The following is a 21,835-nucleotide window of genomic DNA, read 5'->3' on the forward strand; positions in this document are numbered from 1 at the left end:
CATATAATATATATATGTCAGTAGTATATACAAACTAGATAGATAAGAAATTTTATTTGTATCTTATCTTAGTATACACATAGGCTTAATTACAAATAGTATCCAATACAGATTATTCAAAACAATGCAATAGAATATGGGTAAATCTACATGTGTGTGCTACAGCAATACAAAATGGCTCATAGGTCAGTGTGGAGAATTACTCAAGGAGTAAAAAACTATATTAAGTAATGAGCAATTTTTTACAATCTTGAAATTTTCTATTTTAGTCTGGCAGATACTCCACAATAAACAAAATGATTGGCATAGGTGAATAATTAAATTATTTTTTCGATATACGCCAGTACGATATATATACGCCAATAATTTACGACTATGTACATAACAAAATAAACGATGATTAGGTATAAAAAATATTTCTCATTAGCACCTGCTTGAGAACATCCATTAGTTCAGTGAGAATGCATCTTTAAATACATCATTGCAGGGTTGCATTTACTTTAATGGATGAATATGAATGGTGCCATTGATGTTAGTAATTATTTCATTATTACTAAATATATTAGTAGAAATATTATTTCGAAATTAAACATTAAATCAAGCAAATTAAAGGCAAAGTTGGAATCGTATCGTAACATTTTATGAGCGCGATGGAAGATCGTAGAAATGGCAAGAGCTCCACCCACAAGAGCGTGGCTTTAAATGAACGAATGAAACATTATTTGGGGATTGGAAGATAATAAACCGTATTAAATGAGAATATATGAAAGTTGCAATAAATTTCAGATCCACATCCTAATTCAAAAAGACATTTCACTTAAATCAAATTGGTCTAACAACTGGAATTATTATTATTAACTACATTAGGATCCATACTCAATTTATACTCATAAGACACAGACAAATCTATTTATTTATCGTTTGCTACTTCAATATACTAATTCACTACAATTTTATTACATTCTTAATAGCAATTGATGCAAATATAATAACAACTAAACGTTAAAAATATTGCAATACCACAATTGTAAACGAAAACCATTAAAATTCAATTATTTTTAAGATAAGCAGCTACAGAATATAAACATTTGATTTTTATAATATTAATTAATATTATTATGACTATTATTCGATTTCTTTACATTTCCTTATAACTTAATGTTTTTCTCACAAAATATGAATATATTTTGTAAAAAAAAAATATGAACAGATTCAAAAAGGTAAGGGCACTGAGCCACTTTTACCGAAAAACAAATTGGTAATCCGTAAAGCAGGCACATAAAGCAAATTGAAGTGCTTGCATCATTCATCTATAACCATGTATTTATTTCTTTACCTGTTGCTTACATTCCCTGTATACTTTCGAAATGAATAATTTTCACATATATATGTCCATATTTTTGACATATCCAATGTAAACATGACAAAGCTGTTGCGAAAGGTATGTCTATTATTATTAACATAACTTTTTTCTTTAATTTTCGCCGTTAGCGTGTAAAAACTAAGTTTAAGGAAGTTGTGCGGGTCAGCTAGTTATTTAATTGTGCGACATATTATATATCATTATAAATATTATATAATATACTGCATTTACAAAATATAGTATTCTAGAAATTTCTGTTTTAAGAAATTAATTACAGTTTCAAACCACCGTTAAAAATGAGAGTTAACTATATTCCAACGTGAGTCTATGGAAACATAGCCGTTTACAATTGCTTATCAATAACCATTTGATATGCTCCACTTACAAGTTTTATATACATTTATTGCAATTTATGCTACTTATTACTCTACTCATACAATTTTTCATTTATCTAATTCACAAGGAACCTTAGTGGCATAATATATAAATATATACAGACAATGTATTAACATACATTATTTATAGTTATTATTTTAATATTGGACACGATTATGCAAACGAAATATCATTACACAGTATAAAATAAAGTAGCTGTCGCTGTCTGTCCGTCTCTATGTATGCTAAAATCTTTAAAACTACGCAACGGATTTTGAAGCGGTCCTTTTTAAAAGATAGTGATTCTAGAGGAAGGTTTATATAAATAATACACCCGTGCGAAGCCAGGGTGAGTAGCTAGTACTAAATAAAATTAACAAATATATTTCTTTAATAAGTACCGTATATAAATACTTTCATATGGATTTAGTGCAAATCTGTTAATTTAAAATTACAGACACTTCAATTTTATTTATTTCGAGATACAAATGTATAAAAAGGTGCGAAGAAATCATTAAGATTAAAGTTGGTTTCTACCGTAGATCAGCAGTTCTATAACTGAAATTGGTTTATTAGATATTTAACATATCTATGATTAAGATAAGTATTAAAAGCTTACTACTCTATGGTAGTTTTTACTATAGTACTTTCTGTTATAGTAGTTTTTCGTTTGCACAACCGTCCAAAAACAAAACTACAATATATACACTATCTACAATATTATGATCATAAACATTGATTCAGTTGTCAACTGAACAACTGGTCAACTTTGGAAGACATCCAAAGTAAGTACTCATCGACATAATAAAAGAATATCGGATACACCCTGTAAATTATCCACAAACATTAAAAACTCAGAAAAGCCAAATATACTTTATAATATTATAAATGTGAAAGTAGAGATTTTTGTTAGGCATTCAAGCAAAAACTACTGCACCGATCATCATGAAATTTTGTGTACGTTCTTGGAGATATTAGAATGGCCATAGGATACTTTTTTTTTATTAAAAAACAAATCTTTTTTATTCAATGCGAGGGAAACCGCGGGTAAAAGCTATCGTATAATATTTTCATGTGCTAACAAGCGGACGACCAACGTTATGAACCTATCTAAATTACTACTGATTAATTATTAATAGAATTAACACACTTAGCGAAAATAAGTGCTAATTTTAACAGATAATAATATTTTGGTGTTTCAATTAATTATTCAATATTTCCAATTTAAATCCTGATATTCTTGCTGTGGATTTTTTTTTCGGACTACTCTAATGCTGTTAGCCACAGCTCGCCTTTACAGCTTCACCGGACATTAGGGGGCGAGTGCAGATGGCACTCCAAACGCGCGGAAGGACTTATGGAGCGGCTGAAGGCCAACTCCTGCCTGACGGATACGACTTTAGTCTGAGGGCACCACTAGGGGTTCGAACCTCGACTCAGGCCGTCGTAATATCTATCCCCGTTTGAATTGGACGGGGGATCGATCGGAGGGGAAGTCAACGGCACGTGGTGTTCCCAAGCGGTCACCCATCCAGTACTGACCACGACCGATGATGCTTAACTTCGGTGATCGGACAAGAACTGATGTTTTCAACATGTAATTATGGACATGCAATAAATTTGATTTGATATATGTCAATTTTGCCTTTCTATGTGAACTAATCGAATCCGATACCCTTACATTATTGTCGATGTCAACACTCAACTTAGCTATCTCTAAAATCACTCTCGCCACTAAATGTGCACCCTGAATGCTGTATTATATGAGTTGCGGCGTATATGCCGCACTTAACACAGGTCGTAAACGGTTTCCCCAACACCATCTGGCTTAGGAACCCGCCTGTGAAGGCGTCTCCGGCGCCGTTTGTATCCACTATCTGATCCCTGGAGAGTACACTAACTGGTATTAGGTTGACTCTACCTTTCTCTACTAGTATGACAGGATCCTTACCCTGGGTGACGACCACGACTCGCTCTCTATCCTTGTTCAGTTTTGGAGCAGCCGCTATGTGCAACGCGATCTCTTCTAGACTGGTTTCGTTAATATTGAACGCTTTGGCGAAAGCGTCCGCTTCCTGTAAAATGAAAAATATAGCTTTGAATTCAAATGTTTGTACCTTGCAAATCGAACCCGCGATGAGAAATAAAGTGGTATCATACCGCTAGACCACCGAGGCCGTTTTAATAAATTATTTGATTTATTCACAGGGCTCATATAGCCGAGATGTGTTTTATAAACCAATTTCTATTTACATATACTTTAACTAACTACCCCGCCAAACGTTGTTTTGCCTTGTAAATAAAATCGCTATTAAAAAAATAGGAGTTGGTGATAGAAGAGTGAAAATAAAAATAAGTTTAAAAATAAATGTTAGGGGTAAACAAACAACCCTTTTCACTTAAGGTATGAAAAATAGATACTAGCCGATTCCCAGATCTACTGAATATGTATATAAAATTTCATAAAAATCGCTCAAGTCGTTTCGGAGGAGTATGGTAACTAACCTTGTGAGACGAGAATTTTATATACGAGTAAGATATAAGTATATATAATATAAGCACAAAACCACAATAGCAATGACGTTCGGATATCAATTTACGAGGTCGGGCTGCTCATGCAGCCGTTCTTGCCTTGAACTTCAATTAAATGTAATCTATATACAAAATAAATATCAATTGGCGAATTATGTAGGCATATCACTTCACAACGCCTGTACCTATTTGGCAAATATATTTTTATTGTTTCTAATTAGTATGTATGGAAGAATAAGGTGTTTCAAGCGTCCATACGATACGGTAATCGTTTACAATCAGATAGTCCGTATGACTGTTTGCTACCGTTGTGGTATAAAAAAATGTTTGGGTATATTACGTTATTGAAAAGATGGTTCTTACAAAATCTGCATATATTAAGTACAGTTCTAAAAATCGAACTACCTAGCTGTTCCTATTATCTAGCCAATGCAGTCCACTGCTGGACATAGGCTTGTCCCACTTCACGCCACTTGGCACGATCCTTAGCCCCTTTTATTCAATTAGTACCCGCAAAACTACATGTCTCTCCACCTAGCTGTTTCTATTATCTCTACCTACCGGAAGTATTTTAGTCTATGACATTCAAATTAACATTTATGTCAATACAATAAAAAAAAATGTTACACAACGACTAAGTATACGTGCCAATGTCTTATCAAGTTTTTATTATATTTACGCAGAAGCAATTTTGTTAAGATGCATAATTAGTTCATTACCGTATTTAATATCAAGTAAATATTATATTTTAGATTTGTGTTATAATTTATTATTTAAGTAGTCAATATGTATATACAGTTATTATAGAGATTAATTAACATATAGGAACACTTCTTTACGATTGTATTTTTAGATAATGACTACCTCTTCGATCGATCCCCCGTCCAATTGAAATAGGGATCGAAATTACGACGCCGTAAGTCGAGGTTCTGACCCCCAGCGGTGCCCTCAGACTAAAGTCGTATCCGTCAGGCGTTAGTAGGCCTTCAGCCGCTCCATAAGTCCTTTCGCTGGTTTTTTTTAAGGATGATAATGTAATTGTGCACCCGCCTGCTCACAGCGGGCCACAGTGGAGGATGATAAGATGAACATGAGGTCAGGTCAGTTAGCCCATTGTGACAAATTCACCAATAATTTATCACGATGGTCTCGAAAAAAAAGGCTACCCGTAACTCTCGATATTGCTACGCTATGATGTGATAATTACCGATTCATTTCCAAATAGCACGTCGACGTACGGCAGCAGCTTCTCGAGGGGCTCCTTGAAGAATTGCGACACGAACGGCGCGCTGAGATTCATGATGAATGTGAGTTTGTTTGTGTGCGCGTGAGTCGCCAACTGTTGCATCGACTCCGGGGATACTGCCACGAAGAAGCCCTATAGTAGAAATTAGGGATAAAAATAGTAGAAATCTATACTAATATTATAAAGCTGAAGAGTTTGTTTGTTTGAACGCGCTAACCTCAGGAACTACTAGTTCGAATTGAAAAATTCTTTTTGTATTGGATAGTCCATTTGTAGAGGAAGGCTTTAAGCTATATAACATTACGCTACGACCAATAGAAGCGGAGCTGCAATGAAAAAATTGCAAAAGGTGGGGACATGTAGCGCATACGAAATTGCGCATGTCAGCTAGTTAGGGATAAAATTCGACATAAAAAATGGGATGCAATTAGGGATGTAACTCTGTACATAAAAATCGGTATTAATTAATCGGTAGGGTTTGATAGGATACGCATATTGTTTAAAGTAATCACTTGGGGCCCACATTTTTCCTCTCTTCGGGTCTCTTTTGTAAAGTATACACTCTATCCTGAGGAGATAAAAACCATCGTTCCTAAAAATATCATCAATTCTCGTCTCTGACGGGTCTAGGAACTTTGAAAAAGAGCGAGCACAATAGATCTATGTAGGCCACAGTGCTACAGGTCTAAAGCACCTGACAATAGCCCATACTCTTAAATAAAAAAAATGTTTATCTTTTGTGACACCAAACACTTTTATCACTTTTAAATGATGTCCTAAAAGATCAGAATTCACTTCGGCATAGTAATTTCAACTTACTGTAGCGTAAAAGATGCGGGCTGCCTCGATACTCTTCCTGCAGTCAGGTTTTGATAGGTGGTCTGCGGTGAACTTCTGCGCAGCCGCCAAGTTGGCGCACAGGGACCTGTGTGTCCCAGTGACCAGCACCGCACACGTTCCAGTCGGCTCTTCACTCGTCACCTGGTACCGGACTGTTACACCATCTGCACTGAAATAACGCCACTTATTTTATATTAAACCTATTAGATGATCCGGCAAACGTTATTTTGCTATTTTTGGCGACTGACCTCCTTTTATATTTCTTTTCTTATTTTGAACCATATTCTTTATATACAATTTTTATTTTTATATTTTTGTTAATTTCTATAGTTCTTTCATGGCAATCTACAAATGTGCGTACGCAGTTGTGAGCACAGCTAGGAACTAATAAATGGGTACCCAATTTCATTCATTCACCATTCATTACAATTCATCTCAATCATTAACGGATGTCAATGGAACTCTGTATTTAATTTATAATACTGCGGTTTTCCCCATAGTGCCATTTAAACTTAAGGAAGGAAAATGCATTCATAAATACTAAATATATGTATAAATATGTATAACACTAAGATTGTTGACTTGGATCCGTTTTGTTGCACCTTAGTTACATACAGAAAGAAACTATTCGAAATACTAAAGTAACCCCTTTTTATTTTTGTTATTATAATGTTTGTACTGTAATATTCTTATTTCTTTTGTAGTTGTATTTTGTTTTGTTTATTTGTAGTTGTATTGTTTTGTTTTTATTTTAGTCCACTAGGCTCACTAAAATTATGTAAAAATTTTCGGCATTCAATGTCTATTGTAAAAATATGTCTATTTGCATATTTATATGTTTATATAACAACTGTTTGTTGCTAAAATAAAGAGAAAAAAAATTGTTTTATAAGGCCAGGTAACACGTAAAACTTGTCGTAGTTTAAGATTTATACTAACACTAGCTGTGCCTTTGGTTTCAGCCGCCTGATATTTATAGACTGTGTTATTCTGATGTTTAAGCTATATGTAAAGTTTCATTAAAATCCGTTCAGTAGTTTTTGCATGAAAGAGTAACAATCCATCCATACTTATTAACTTTCGCGTTTATAATATAAGTAACATTAATAATAATAATGACCCTGGGAGTTAACACGACGCTTTCTAGTCCCAAGCTGAGTTCCAAGCAGGAACTAGACAAGTGACAGAAATAAAATTGAGTTTTCCAAAAGACATAAAAAATAGTTAATGCAAATATTTTAATAACGGAGGGGAAAGGAATGTCAGTAATGTGGACTCCAGACCCCATTACCAATACCCATACCCAATACTAGCAATGTCAGATTGAACTCCACGCGTTTCCCCCTGAAAACCATCGTGACTCTGTCACGATGGGCTAACTGACCTGACCTCGTGTTCATCTTATCATCCTCCAGTGATGCCCCGTCAGCGTAAACCGTTAGCACAGGCGGGTGCACCATTCCATTACCATCCATAAAAAAAATCAATACTCGTCACTAATGATTGTTAAAGAATTTTTTTGTAATCATAATAATTTATGACTGTAACTATTTGTATTATATTTAGATAGGTAGCTATAACGGAAACGAGCGCGGGATCAAGTGAGATCAAAATGTTATCACTCGGATCCCACTGACAACGTATATATCTGCACAATATTTTCCCTATACCATTGTTGACTTTGTTACGTATATTGAACTATAAATTATGAATTAACCCTTATTTACCGGTATTATATACCTACAATAAATTATATGTATATTCATTGCATATTTAAATCATAGAATGGAAATCAATATCTTCAAATAAACATAATATAAGCACTTAAGAATAATAAATTTATTGTATTCTTCCACTTATTCGGAAAGTAGACTCATCACAAAAAGAATGAGCAAGAAACTTGAGTGTTATGCAAGACTTGGTTTAATGATTTAACACGCCTTGTTTCCGATGGTCGCGAATTCGATTCCTCGCACAATACAAACACTTGTAATCATAAGTATGATTGTTTGTATTGGTTTAGGTGTTTCCTATGTATATTATTCATGTATTTAAGTATCTATATCAGTTGTCTAGTACCTCTACCCCGACCACACTTTTACACACACACACGACACCGTCCTCGCCGGCGAAGACGACGACCCCCAACACACCATATCGCGCAATCAACCGGGCGCCCGGGCGCGCGCGGGCGCCCGCGCCCGGGCGCCCCTCCGATCAATACCCCGTCCAATTCAAACGGGGATCGAAATTACGACAGCCTGAGCCCGACGTTCGTCCTAATGGTCAGACTAGTTGTATCCGTCAAGCAGGAGCTCGCCTTCAGCCGCTCCATAAGTCCTTCCGCGGGTTTGGAGTGCCATCTGCACTCACCCCCTAACGTCCAGTGAAGCTGTAAAGGCCAGCTGCGGCCAACAGCATTAAAGTAGTCCAAAAAAAAAATGTCTAGTACCTATTACACAAGTTCTACCTAGCTTTGGACTAGATGGCGCTGTGTAAATTGTCCTTGGTTATTATTATTATAAGGGGACGAGTTGCAGATAAAACTCCAAATTCGCAGACAGACTTAAGGCGAACTACTACCTGATGTATCGATGGATGATGCAAGTTTAGTCTGAGGGCACCGCCAGGAGTTAAAACCTCGGCTCATGCCGTCGTAATTTCGATCCCCATGTGAATTGGTGTGGGATCGATCGGATTATTGTCTTTATAAAAGTCCACCCAAATTAAAAACTAATAAACTTAATACTTAATCTATTTAAGACTTTGTTTAACATAATGTATAATTTTATCTTATCTATACAATAATGTAATTATTATAGAACATTGATCGATTTGTGACGTTTCCGTTTATCTATTGTAAACCGATATATTACTACACAAAAGGACATAAAATTATTATCTGCCTTAATAAGTATGCACGTTCAGAAAGTTTTTTTTCGGACTACTCTAATGCTGTTGGCAGCAGCTGGCCTTACTGCTTCACTGGACGATAGGAATAAAAAACCTATGGTAGAGTGGCACAAGCATTTTTAAAGTTCAACAACGAAATAGCATTAAGGAAAATGTATGTTACCTACTCCAATGAATTATTTTTGTTTTTTTTTTTTATTTTGTATTTTACAAACGAACTACGCGGGTTTGTTGTCGATTTCGTCAGCGTCAGAAAGAAAGAAAAAATAAAGTATCCCCTTTTTTGCTATGTTTTTATTTCCTATTGATAGTACCTTGTTATAGGTGGGGGGGGGGGGGGGGGTTATTATTAGTAATGTGGACTGATGACCCTATTGCTAGCAATGTACCATGTCAGGTTGACATCCACGCGGTTCCCCCTGGAAACCAACCGTGATAAATTCCTGGTGAATTTACCACGATGGGCTAACTGACCTGACCTCATGCTCATCCTATCATCCTCCACTGGGGCCCCGACAGCGGGTGAACCATTGCATAATCATCAATAAAAAAGAAAGTACCTCGTTATTATACAGTTTATAACCTGTATAAATAGTAAGCCTATTTGTTACCTGTTGCATTTGTTACCATTTTCCCAGATATAAATCTACTAAAAAAGATAAATTATAAAATGCCAAGTCACAAATGTAAGTACTGACATGTCATAAATGTATTGTTTATGTTTTACAAATAAATGCCTTATTAACTGATTAATTTTGATCGATAAATGATAAAATCAAATGTTATTGTAAATTTCACTATTTAAGCCGATTTGATTTGTAATGGAGCTGTACCTACATTGCCATCATTTATCTGTACATCACATTATACGATAATAGTACATAAAGTACATAACAAACAAAACATTACATTTTATAACAATACAAATACAATTAAGACGCGATATCCTCTATCATATAATAACTAGCTTACATATATATCAAATAATTTGCGGAATGTTCCGAGTGTAGTTTTTTTAACATATATTTTAAACTAACTAGACTAAAATATATGTTAAAAAAACTACACTCGTAACTATATTTAAAATAACTACAGACGGCACTGTATCCGCGACTTCGTCTGCGCGTTATGAATAAAAAAAAGTTTCATCCTTCTACCTTCAAAAATGACGATACTTCTATATAAGCTTTCATCTCTCCTTTCAACCCCTTACAACCCCATATCTTGTCTCTAGACTATCTTTGTACCAAATTTCATCGGTTCAGTACTTTTGACATGAAAGCTAGACAGACAGACAGTCTTTTCCATTTATAATATTATTAAGTAAATGACGATACTTCCATATAAACTTTCATTTCTCCTTTCAACCCCTTACAACCCCAATCTTGTCTCTAGACTATCTTTGTACCAAATTTCATCGGTTCAGTAGTTTTGACATGAAAGCTAGACAGACAGACAGTGTCTTTTCCATTTATAATATTATTAAGTAAGTACGTATTGTTTATTATAATGATAATAGAATGTGAAGCAAAATAACCTTACAAATTATATGGTACTACAAGACGTAACCTACCTAGAAAACGGTAGGGAATACAATTATTAATATAAAAAAACTTTTTTGACCATTAAAAAAATTCCTGACTATTAAACAAGTGTCTAATACTGTGGATTTCTGTAGTCCTATGTAGCTGGAATGCAATGATTTTCTCTGCGGTGGATTTATTTTTATTTTGTTTATGATATAACAATAGGGACCATTATTATTTCGGTTTCGGTGATAATGCATGTGCTGGTGGTGGTGTTAGTGATAGTGTATGTGCTGATGAAATAGAAATAGAAATAATCTTTATTCAAATAAACTCATTACAAGCACTTTTGATTAGTCATATTTTGATTCTACCACTCATTCGGAATGCAGATTCATCACAAGAAGAATGAGCAAGAAACTTGTATGTTGCTCTTTTTAATAGATGTTTTTTATATATAAATAATTACAGTATAACAAGTAAGAGACATGCGATAATCAACATAGAAATAGCTACGCACTCATTATTAGTGTAATCAGATAATATTGTCAGTGCTATGGATTTAAAGTTTTTCTATAAAAACATTATTATCGTTAACGAATTCTTCAATTTTATAGTAAGCTTTTTTGCAAAGGAACTCTTTTATTTGACATATAAATATTTTTTCTGGCAGATTTATAACAGACTCTGGTATTTTATTGTAAAACCTTACGCAATTGCCATAAACCGAATTACTAACTTTAGCCAAACGATATTTAGGTAAAATCAGTTTGTTATTGTTACGTAAGCTTTTATTGGTGCAATCACTAACTCTTTTGAAACTGTCTATATTCTTCCTGGCATAGATGATATTTTCATAAATGTATTGAGAAGCAACGGAGAGGATATGATTCCTTAAAACACTCTCGCAATGCCTCCCTGGAACCCATACCATAATAATTTTGTAATTTAAATTGGACACGGAACTTATTGTTAAGAATACATAAATAAATACACTTACATGGCTCTTTCCCTCAGGATAGTGGCGTAGTCATCATCCCCTACACAGCCGAAGTACGTGCAAACGTTAGGCTTCTTCAGAATCCATTGGGCCACACGCAACGTATTCTGTGCACTGCCGCCGGCGATAAATTCAGCTTTATATCTAGAGGCATGGAATTGAAAATGATTTACTTAAATAATTTAAATAGTCATATTTAGTTTTTGAATTTACAGCAGATTCAGAAATGCAATGAACGAGCAAGAAACGTGTTGCTCTTTCGTATAAATGTAGTAATTTTACATTTTTAAATTGTGATGTGTGAATACAAACTAAAAATGTGAAATAGAACCCGCGATCATCGGAATTGAAGCGGCGTGCTAAACCGCTAGACCACCGAGGTTCTCTGAATCTATACTAATAGTATAAAGCTGTAGAGTTTGTTTGTTTGTATGAACGCACTAATTTCAGGAACTACTGCTTCGAATTGAAAAATTATTTGTGTTGGATAGTCCATTTGTCGAGGAAGGCTTTAAGCTATATAACATTACGCTACGACCAATAGGAGCGAAGGTAAGGTAGGAAGGTAACCACGCGAACGAAGTCGCAGGCACAGCTAGTATTAAGTAAAACAATGTACCAGTTGAATTTTGTTGTAACTGGCTAATCAGATATGTATTTTATATTCTAAATTTGTATTTGAATTTATAGTTCTTTTATATTACATTCTTGTTTTTGATACTTCATTTCCTTTTTTCTATTCCTAATTGTCAGTAGTCTATATTAATATATTTTCTCTATTTACCTAGTCATTTTTCTTATTACTACAACAAATTTCTTGCCACTTCTCAACTCAAATAGCTATCCGAACTGGACGGTCAGAGAAGTGATAAAACATACGACGTGCACAAGAGGCCGAGAGGTCTTATGTGAATAAATTAATTTAAGTTTGTATGTTATTTTTCCTTAAGATTAACTCCGTGAAGTGGTAACAAACATGTATAATAAATGGTTATTAGTTGGAATTTAAATCTTATATTATATACCTAATACTTTTCCTTAAGGCCCGTTCAGCAGTGAAAAGATGCATACAACCACTCTTTCCAATCTTTACATAGTATAAAATGAAGTCGCTTTCGCTGAATGTTCGTTTAGATCTTTTAAACTAATCAATGGATTTTAATACAGTTTTTGAGTGATTCAAGAGGAAGGTTTTTTTTTTCTTTGGCAATAGGCTAGTGTTGCCTATTAAGAGGAAAGTATGTATAATACCCATGCAAAGTAGGGGTAGCTATTTATTATGTTATATGTTAGTATGAATGTCGAGACCTCGATCGATCCCCCGTCCAATTCAAACGGGGATCGATATTACGACGGCCTGAGTCGAGGTTCGAACCCCTAGTGGTGCCCTCAGACTAAAGTCGTATCCGTCTGGCAGGAGTTGGCCTTCAGCCGCTCCATAAGTCGTTCCGCGGGTATAGAGTGTCATCTGCACTCGCCCCCTATCGTCCGGTGAAGCTGTAAAGGCCAACTGCGGCCATTAGAGTAGTCCGATAAAAAAATGTCGAGATCTTCATACATATATAACATACATACATTACAATACATACATAAAAAAAACTATAGATTATGGTTTTTTTTTTGTTTATTTGTCACGATGGATTTTAAAGGGCTAATATTTAATTTATGGTTAGGTATTTTGAATCCCTAAAGATTATACAGCGTGTAAAGGACCGGTAGGGTACCAAGAAAATCAGACAGAGACAGACAGAGAGTATGTTGCGCGGATCACGTACGTATATATGATAGACAAGTATAAATGTCAAGTATATATATAGAGGACAAGTTCAGTCGGTGGAAAAGTGCTATCTTATATATAAAATTCTCGTGTCACAGTTTTCGTTCCCATACTCCTCCGAAACGGCTTGACCGATTCTCATGAAATTTTGTGAGCGTATTGAGTAGGTCTGAGAATCGGCCAACATCTATTTTTCATCCCCCTAAAAGTTAGGGGTAGTCCACCCCTAATTTTTTTTTATTTTTTAGAGAAAATTTTTAGTTTCTATTTTTTTATGATACAACATACAAAAATACATACAATCCTAAATTTTCACCCTTCTGTCATCAACCCCTATTTTTTATAGCATTATTAATTTATATGGCAAAACAACGTTTGCCGGGACAGCTAGTTAGTCATATAAAACACGAAAGTACTAATAATATACTCCGTTAGAAAGACGTAAATTTAGCGACAGTATTGTTCACTGTTATCGCGTTACCACGCAAAGATTACAACTTATCTGAATGAGCATTGCATCATGCTTTCACTCTATATTATGTTTTTTTTATGTAGTAACTAACTCGCAACAGTTGGACGGGACTTGGATAAATCAGATCTTTTTTAGATAACAGATAGCCATATCTTGATCTACCTGCCAAATCTCATTAAGATCTCGTTCAGCTATTTTGATGTGAAAAGCTAATTAAACAGATAAATAGATCTGAAGTGATCACTTTCGACTTTCAATCACCGAATTTCAGATAATAATTATATTTGATAATTCGATAGCCTAACAATTAATAATGTAACAGTTATTTTATGGAACTACAAAAATCTAAAATTTTATAGAAATAGAAATAATCTTTATTCAAATAAACTTAATATAAGCACTTTTGACTATTGACTATTCAGTTAACATTTTTTTATTCTACCGCTTTCTTTGGAACTATGATGTTTAGGGACAATTTTAGTAAAAAATATTTCAGTACAAGAGGGAATAGCAAAACTGGTGACTCACAAAGACGAACTTCTTAGCATTCCGCAGATTCAGCATACGGTAGCCGGATTACGCGGCAGATTAGATACACATTCTAGTATAGAACTTACAGCAGTTCTTGACTAGCCATGATCTTTTCGAAGATTGTAGAGAATCAGCATATATACATAGGAGTATCACAAAAATTCGAGAATGACATTAAAGTTAAAGCTTTAAAGTCTATTTTACAAAATTTGTATATTTTCATTAGTACAGTTTATTTTTAAGTTTTTTATTTCTGTGTTTTTTTAAGATACTATGTACTCTTACAAAAAGGGCACACAGTCTTGTGCTTGCACAACATCTATTTTCCATCAAGTGGGTCCTAAATTTATTTACCATTTTGTATTAAAGAACATACATTAAAAACTTCTAAATATCATACAACAATCAGATCATGTCATTCACAGTTACTTGGATGGGTGCACACTATATTTACCATTCATAAAGTTGTATTAAAAACTTACAGTATGAATGACTAAATATCATATAATAATCAGATCATGTCATTAACAGTTACTTGGATGGGTGCACACTATATTTACCATTCATAAAGTTGTATTAAAAACATACAGTATGAATTACTAAATATTATACAACAATCAGATCATGTCATTCACAGTTACTTGGATGGGTGCACACTATATTTACCATTCATAAAGTTGTATTAAAAACATACAGTATGAATTACTAAATATTATACAACAATCAGATCATGTCATTCACAGTTACTTGACTGGGTGCACACTATATTTACCATTCATAAAGTTGTATTAAAAACATACAGTATGAATTACTAAATATCATACAACAATCAGATCATGTCATTAACAGTTACTTGGATGGGTGCACACTATATTTACCATTCATAAAGTTGTATTAAAAACATACAGTATGAATTACTAAATATCATACAACAATCAGATCATGTCATTAACAGTTACTTGGATGGGTGCACACTATATTTACCATTCATAAAGTTCTATTAAAAACATACAGTATGAATTACTAAATATCATACAACAATCAGACCATGTTATTCACAGTTACTTGGATGGGTGCACACTATATTTACAATTTAAATAGTTGTATTAAAATCATACAGTATGAACTTCTAAATCACATACATATCACACATTTAAGTCATTTCAGTCAGTTACCTGGACTCTGAATTTGTAGATTTATTCATTCCCATATATCTGGGAAACCATTATAATATTTAAGTGATGATAATACAGCTAGTTTGCTTAATATTTTATTTATGTATCTCTTGCAATATAAACATATTATTTCATATATTATAGTGTTAACGCTTCATACTGGTGATTTTCAAAATTAAACCAGCGTGCCTACTACACCCCACTACAGCAGTACAGCTTTGAAATTGTCTCACCGACCAGAAAAATAAAATTAAATTCCATGCAGACGAAGTCGCTAGTATTAGTTAATATTTTTCCTTTGTATTTCGAATGTGCCCTCGGGCCTGGAAAACTGTTCTAAATTTGGAATTGATAGAACTACTAGCTTCCAAAATATTATGCTGGGATAGACAAACATTCAAGGCTTTGGTTTAAATGTTTTGAAACCATCTATTGTTTAAATAAAACCAATTTCTTAACATATTTAGATAACAACTATTAAACATTCTTCCATATTTACTGGAAAATACTTCAGCATCTGTGGTTAACTGTATTATAGGCTGTTACCAAAGCCCCACAATAATGCATAAGATTGTTTTTTGCAAACTGTTAAATTCAAGACTACTCACCTTTCAACCAGTTCTTTATACAATGGCATATGCTTTGGCTCTGCCATAATTGCATCATCAGGGTGCATGTCATACTTCTTGAGGAGTTCCTCGTCAACTGTGGCCGAAATGTCCAAGAGAGGGTTGCCAATACCAATTAGCTGGGATTCATGCAAGGAACTAAAACAATACATAAAATACTAACTCCACATTCAATTCATAAAGATATTTATAAATTGAGCCTATTGTAACAGTAAAATGGCCGGGCCCGACAGGCTAACGAGGAGTAGGATGGCAGAAAAAAATGTGCTGATGATGATATAAAAATAATAAGAATAAGACTGGATGCAAATTGCCATGGATAGAGAGTGTTGGCGGAAGATGGATAAGGTTTTTACCCGACGGGCCACATAACAAGAAAAATGAACGAACCAAAAATAAAATAATTATATTTATAATTTTCTATATTTCAGAAAAATATATGTCATGTGGAAGATTAAAGCTATAATAACAATAATTTGAGCCTACTACTGAAGACTTATCCATACCCTCCCCTCTAATCAGTACCCAGCAAATTCAAACAAGGATTGAAATTACAAAGACCTGAGTTTAGGTTCAAATCCCAAGCCGTGCCCTCAGACTAATCTTGTTTTTGTAATTTTGTTTTAAAGTAGACCATAAAATCCAACTGATGTTTTAAAGAACTGTAATATCCAAAATATTATATAAATGAATTAATTATTTTATTATTAAGTATAATTTACTTAATCTATGCAAAACTGTAAAATGTAGCAAGTGCTAACAACTATAAACACCACATCTGTTTAAATATCTGTATATTAAATTCCATAGTACTATTATGCAGCATTTTTAAATACAATAAGTTTGCAAATTCATTAAACAAATTATAATAATAAAATACTTATTAATTCATTGATAATAATATTATTTAATATATTTTTAATTTATTAGCATACCATATACTGTGCAAAATAATGATGTATTTTATAATAATATATATACAAATATATAACATAAAACATAGAAATTAAATTATTGATGACATATCTATAATTCTAAATGTTTAAATAAAATCTTATAAAAATTAAAATAAAGTATATAAAGTGACCAGCCAGTTCGACTTGAATAATCGTATGAAAACTACACTGTAGTTTGTTTAATTGGAGAATACAATTTAAAAAAAATGTAAAATATCTCCCACGAGGATAAGTTTAAAAAAGCATTCAGCATGATCCTCGAGAATACGAATAATTTGCATAAAAATGTCTCACCTGGTGTCCATTATGTAATGTTTGTATTATACCGGCGAAAATAAAAAGAATTAGGACTTCCTTGTTAGCGGAACGTTATTTAGTAATTAAGAAAACAGGAGAATGTTAATAACGGTACACGCGGGTGATCACCACATGCTTTGGTTAATTAATAAAATTCGAAAAAGAAGAAACAAACAAAACAAGCCCGTAGGTGTCGAAAAGACTAACTGCCACTGTCAGCCTGACATTGACAAACGACAAAAAATGTTAGCCAGTATGGAGTACTATGGACAGAAAATGCTTTATCTACGTTACGAGGGCGCAGTGTTTTAAAATATTTTTGTCTTGAAATTACAAAGCTTTTAAAATACATAGCTCCTACTAAATTTAGCATTATGCTAGTTAAGTAGAAAGAAAAACTATTACTATCTTATAAAAACGGTAAAATATTTTTCTAGGAATAGAAATACTTAATATACGATACAATATTACGGTATTATTTTATTAAAGTTACAGTATCAGTAGAAATTTTGTGTTGAAAATACGGTAATTTATGTGCTATTTAAATTTTTGTTATAAATCATACCTCATTAAATTCTGTTTATGTTAAATGGTACACAGTACAGTATTCTAGATTATTCCAATATTGTCCATTTGTAAAATTTTTATTGGAAAATATAACTGGTGAACGGGCAACTTTACTTAATGTTACCCATTAGAGTTTGTTACATTTTGTATAACTTTTGAAAATATTTTTTTTATTATGAATATATTAAAAATATATAGAAAATTAGAAATAAAACATTTATAAATGTGTGTTAAATAAATGACTTTTTAACAATTAAGAAAATGAAACATAATCAGTGAATGAAGGTAAAGTAATTTGATTGCCACAGAATCTTTGTATTTTTTTAATTTATGATATATAATATGGAACAAAAATGTAGATATGGTAGTAATATATCTTCCTCTCATGAATTTTGTACCACAGAATTGTTATTCAGCTAATGCTTCATGTCAAAAAAAAATGTTTTTATAATAAAGCGTTTATTTTTTATTTAGAACGTTTTATTCGTAAAGAGTAAAGTTTTGAAAAAAATTGGAGCTGTTCATATAATGTAATTTTTCACTCGACGACTCTGGCAATTAGTTACTAGTGTTGCAAGTTGAGGTTTATAAATTTTTTCTTTCTTTTTCATAGTACATTTGAGTGAGATAGTCGGTCGTTCGCTTCTTGTTTTTCCAACTAACCTAAACCGGCGGCGAATCACGTTTTACGAACCCCTTCAGAATCTTCTAGAAATAAAGGTTGGAATATTAATTATTAGTCCGTTCAATAATTCCAAACATATTAAAAATGCTTCGTTTGCCTCGGGCCATCCGTCAAACAGTCTCACTGCACAAAACTCATCAATTTTCAAGATTTTATGCCAAAGATGTGAGGTTCGGTGCTGATGTAAGAGCTCTCATGCTGCAAGGTGTAGACGTTCTGGCGGACGCCGTCGCTGTCACAATGGGCCCAAAAGGTCGAAATGTTATTTTAGAACAGTCTTGGGGCTCACCAAAGATTACGAAAGACGGAGTGACAGTCGCCAAGGGAGTCGAACTGAAGGACAAATTCCAGAATATCGGTGCAAAGTTGGTTCAGAACGTCGCGAACAACACGAACGAGGAAGCGGGCGATGGTACAACGACGGCTACCGTTCTTGCTCGAGCTATTGCCAAAGAGGGATTTGAGAAGATATCGAAGGGTGCTAACCCTATTGAAATAAGAAGAGGAGTCATGCTGGCCGTCGACTCTGTTAAAGATAAGCTGAAGAACATGTCCAAGCCGGTCACGACGCCCGAGGAGATCGCTCAAGTCGCCACAATTTCCGCTAACGGTGACCTAGCGATTGGTCAGCTGATAGCCGACGCCATGAAGAAGGTGGGCAGGGATGGAGTGATCACAGTGAAAGACGGCAAAACACTCACCGATGAGCTGGAGATTATTGAAGGTATGAAGTTTGATAGAGGTTATATTTCACCATATTTCATCAACTCATCAAAGGGTGCAAAAGTAGAGTTCCAAGATGCTCTAGTCTTGTTTTCTGAAAAGAAAATCAGCAATGTACAGACTATCATTCCAGCATTGGAGTTGGCAAACCAGCAAAGGAAACCATTGGTTATTATAGCAGAAGATGTGGATGGCGAGGCATTATCTACACTTGTTGTTAACAGATTGAAAATAGGACTCCAAGTGGCAGCTGTCAAAGCACCTGGCTTCGGTGACAATCGCAAGGCCACCCTCAGCGACATGGCCATTGCTACCGGTGGTGTAGTATTTGGCGATGATGCTAACCTCATCAAACTGGAAGATGTCCAGCCATCAGATCTCGGACAGGTTGGTGAGGTTATCATCACAAAAGATGATACATTGCTTTTGAAGGGCAAGGGTAAGAAGGGTGATATTGATAGGAGGGCTGAACAAATTCGCGATCAAATACAGGAGACCAATTCTGAGTATGAGAAGGAGAAACTGCAGGAGCGTCTTGCTAGGTTGGCCTCTGGTGTGGCTGTTTTGCATGTTGGTGGTTCAAGTGAGGTTGAGGTTAATGAGAAGAAGGACCGTGTTAATGATGCTCTTAATGCCACAAGGGCTGCAGTTGAAGAGGGCATTGTACCCGGAGGTGGTTCTGCTTTACTGAGATGCATTCCAGAGCTTGAAAAGCTTAAGACTGCGAACACTGACCAGGCAACTGGAGTTGAAATTGTGAAGAAAGCCCTCAAGATGCCGTGCATGACAATTGCACGCAACGCTGGTATCGATGGATCGGTTGTTGTTGCTAAAGTAGAAGATCTGGGACCCGAGTTTGGATATGATGCGCTCAACAATGAGTATGTCAACATGATTGAGAAGGGTATTATTGATCCAACTAAGGTTGTGAGAACAGCACTCACAGATGCCAGTGGGGTTGCTTCATTACTGACAACAGCGGAAGCCGTGATCTGTGAAATTCCACAAGAGAAGGAGCCTAACCCCATGGCTGGCATGGGAGGCATGGGCGGAATGGGTGGTATGGGTGGAATGATGTAAGCCAATAGACCTGCTTATATGTGCATTTAGTGTATAAGGGACTCCTGTGTGACATATTGTTGGGAATTGCAATGATCTTTAGTACTATCACAATTGTGCGAATGCGTAGTTTTTATTATAAAGTCTGATTGTGTTACAAATGTAGTAGAATTATTTAGTTTTAATGTTTGCTTGAGTATGCGAGCATATTGTTATTTTTAATAATAAAATAATCATTAATTATGTTTCTTATTATTCTTATTTATCCATACCTAATAACATTATAATAACGAAAGCAGTAAGTACAGTTTTACCACGGTAGTCTTTATAAAAAGTGACCTGCATGAGCACCTCAGTCTTACCTATTTCAGCCACCAAGCATTTACCTTTGTAAGACATTGTTTCTCATGAGAGGTAGAAATGTAGGCCGTAAAATTACATGATAAAAGTTATAACATCTTAGTCACATGATAACTTGATATGCTGTTCATAAATATAAGCCACTTACTATCAGTATCGGGAAGTCAGTTCGTTTGCCAATCCAGTTAAAAAAAAAGTTTTGTCTGTGTGCTTGTTAACGTTTACGACTAAACGGTTGAACGAATTAATATAAGTTGACGAAACGATAGATTTAACTATGGAAATAGCCATTTTTTCTCAAGTAACCTGACAATTGCGTCTAATAAGTAGTAGACTAAATTTCATTTCACAGCTGCACAAAAGCACCCTATACCTACATACTATCCAGTTTTATCGATGTCTCAAGTAGAAAATTGTCTGCTATTAACTTACTTTTGAAGTTGGCTAAATCCATCGATATATACTCATTCATATAACTCAATTAGTATCTACTTATCAAATTTATTTATTTTATTAGTTTGTGTAGAACACACTTTTATCCGTCTAACTTCTATTTTCCTAACAAAAGGTAGCCTATTACTTCTTCAAAGTAAATTCTATCTGTATAACCAAAAACATCAAAATTAGTTCAGACGCGGAAAGCTAAAAAAATAGAAATAATTTCATAATGTAATTTAGTATACATAGATTGATCCGTCTAAACAAGTCTATAATACTACTAGGTTGACAAAGGTTTGTTATGCTGACTTTGTTAGGCTGACTCGGGTCTCCACGAGGATATTCTCCACGTAAAGAAAATTAGTAATATT

General features: G+C 34.2%; 2 protein-coding genes across 2 annotated transcripts; one reads left to right on the plus strand and one right to left on the minus strand.

Moving 5' to 3' along the window:
• Positions 1–3,353: 3,353 nt before the first annotated feature.
• LOC131851385 (uncharacterized) lies at positions 3,354–17,816 on the minus strand. Its single transcript, XM_059201879.1, has 6 exons — positions 17,630–17,816; positions 16,359–16,517; positions 11,796–11,939; positions 6,336–6,525; positions 5,478–5,648; positions 3,354–3,813 (listed from the first exon to the last, which is right to left on the minus strand). The coding sequence occupies exons 1-6, from the start codon at positions 17,638–17,640 to the stop codon at positions 3,445–3,447; spliced, it is 1,044 nt and encodes a 347-aa protein (XP_059057862.1). The 5' UTR covers positions 17,641–17,816; the 3' UTR covers positions 3,354–3,444.
• A 982-nt stretch (positions 17,817–18,798) lies between these two features.
• Positions 18,799–20,911, plus strand: LOC131851382 (heat shock protein 60A). The gene has a single exon (XM_059201875.1). It carries the CDS (start codon positions 18,969–18,971, stop codon positions 20,685–20,687), a length of 1,719 nt encoding a protein of 572 aa, XP_059057858.1. The 5' UTR covers positions 18,799–18,968; the 3' UTR covers positions 20,688–20,911.
• Positions 20,912–21,835: the final 924 nt, after the last annotated feature.

The sequence above is a fragment of the Achroia grisella genome, unplaced genomic scaffold, assembly GCF_030625045.1.
Source record: "Achroia grisella isolate CSIRO2021 unplaced genomic scaffold, CSIRO_AGI_Agris_v1 utg782, whole genome shotgun sequence".
Taxonomy (NCBI): Eukaryota; Metazoa; Arthropoda; class Insecta; order Lepidoptera; family Pyralidae; genus Achroia; species Achroia grisella.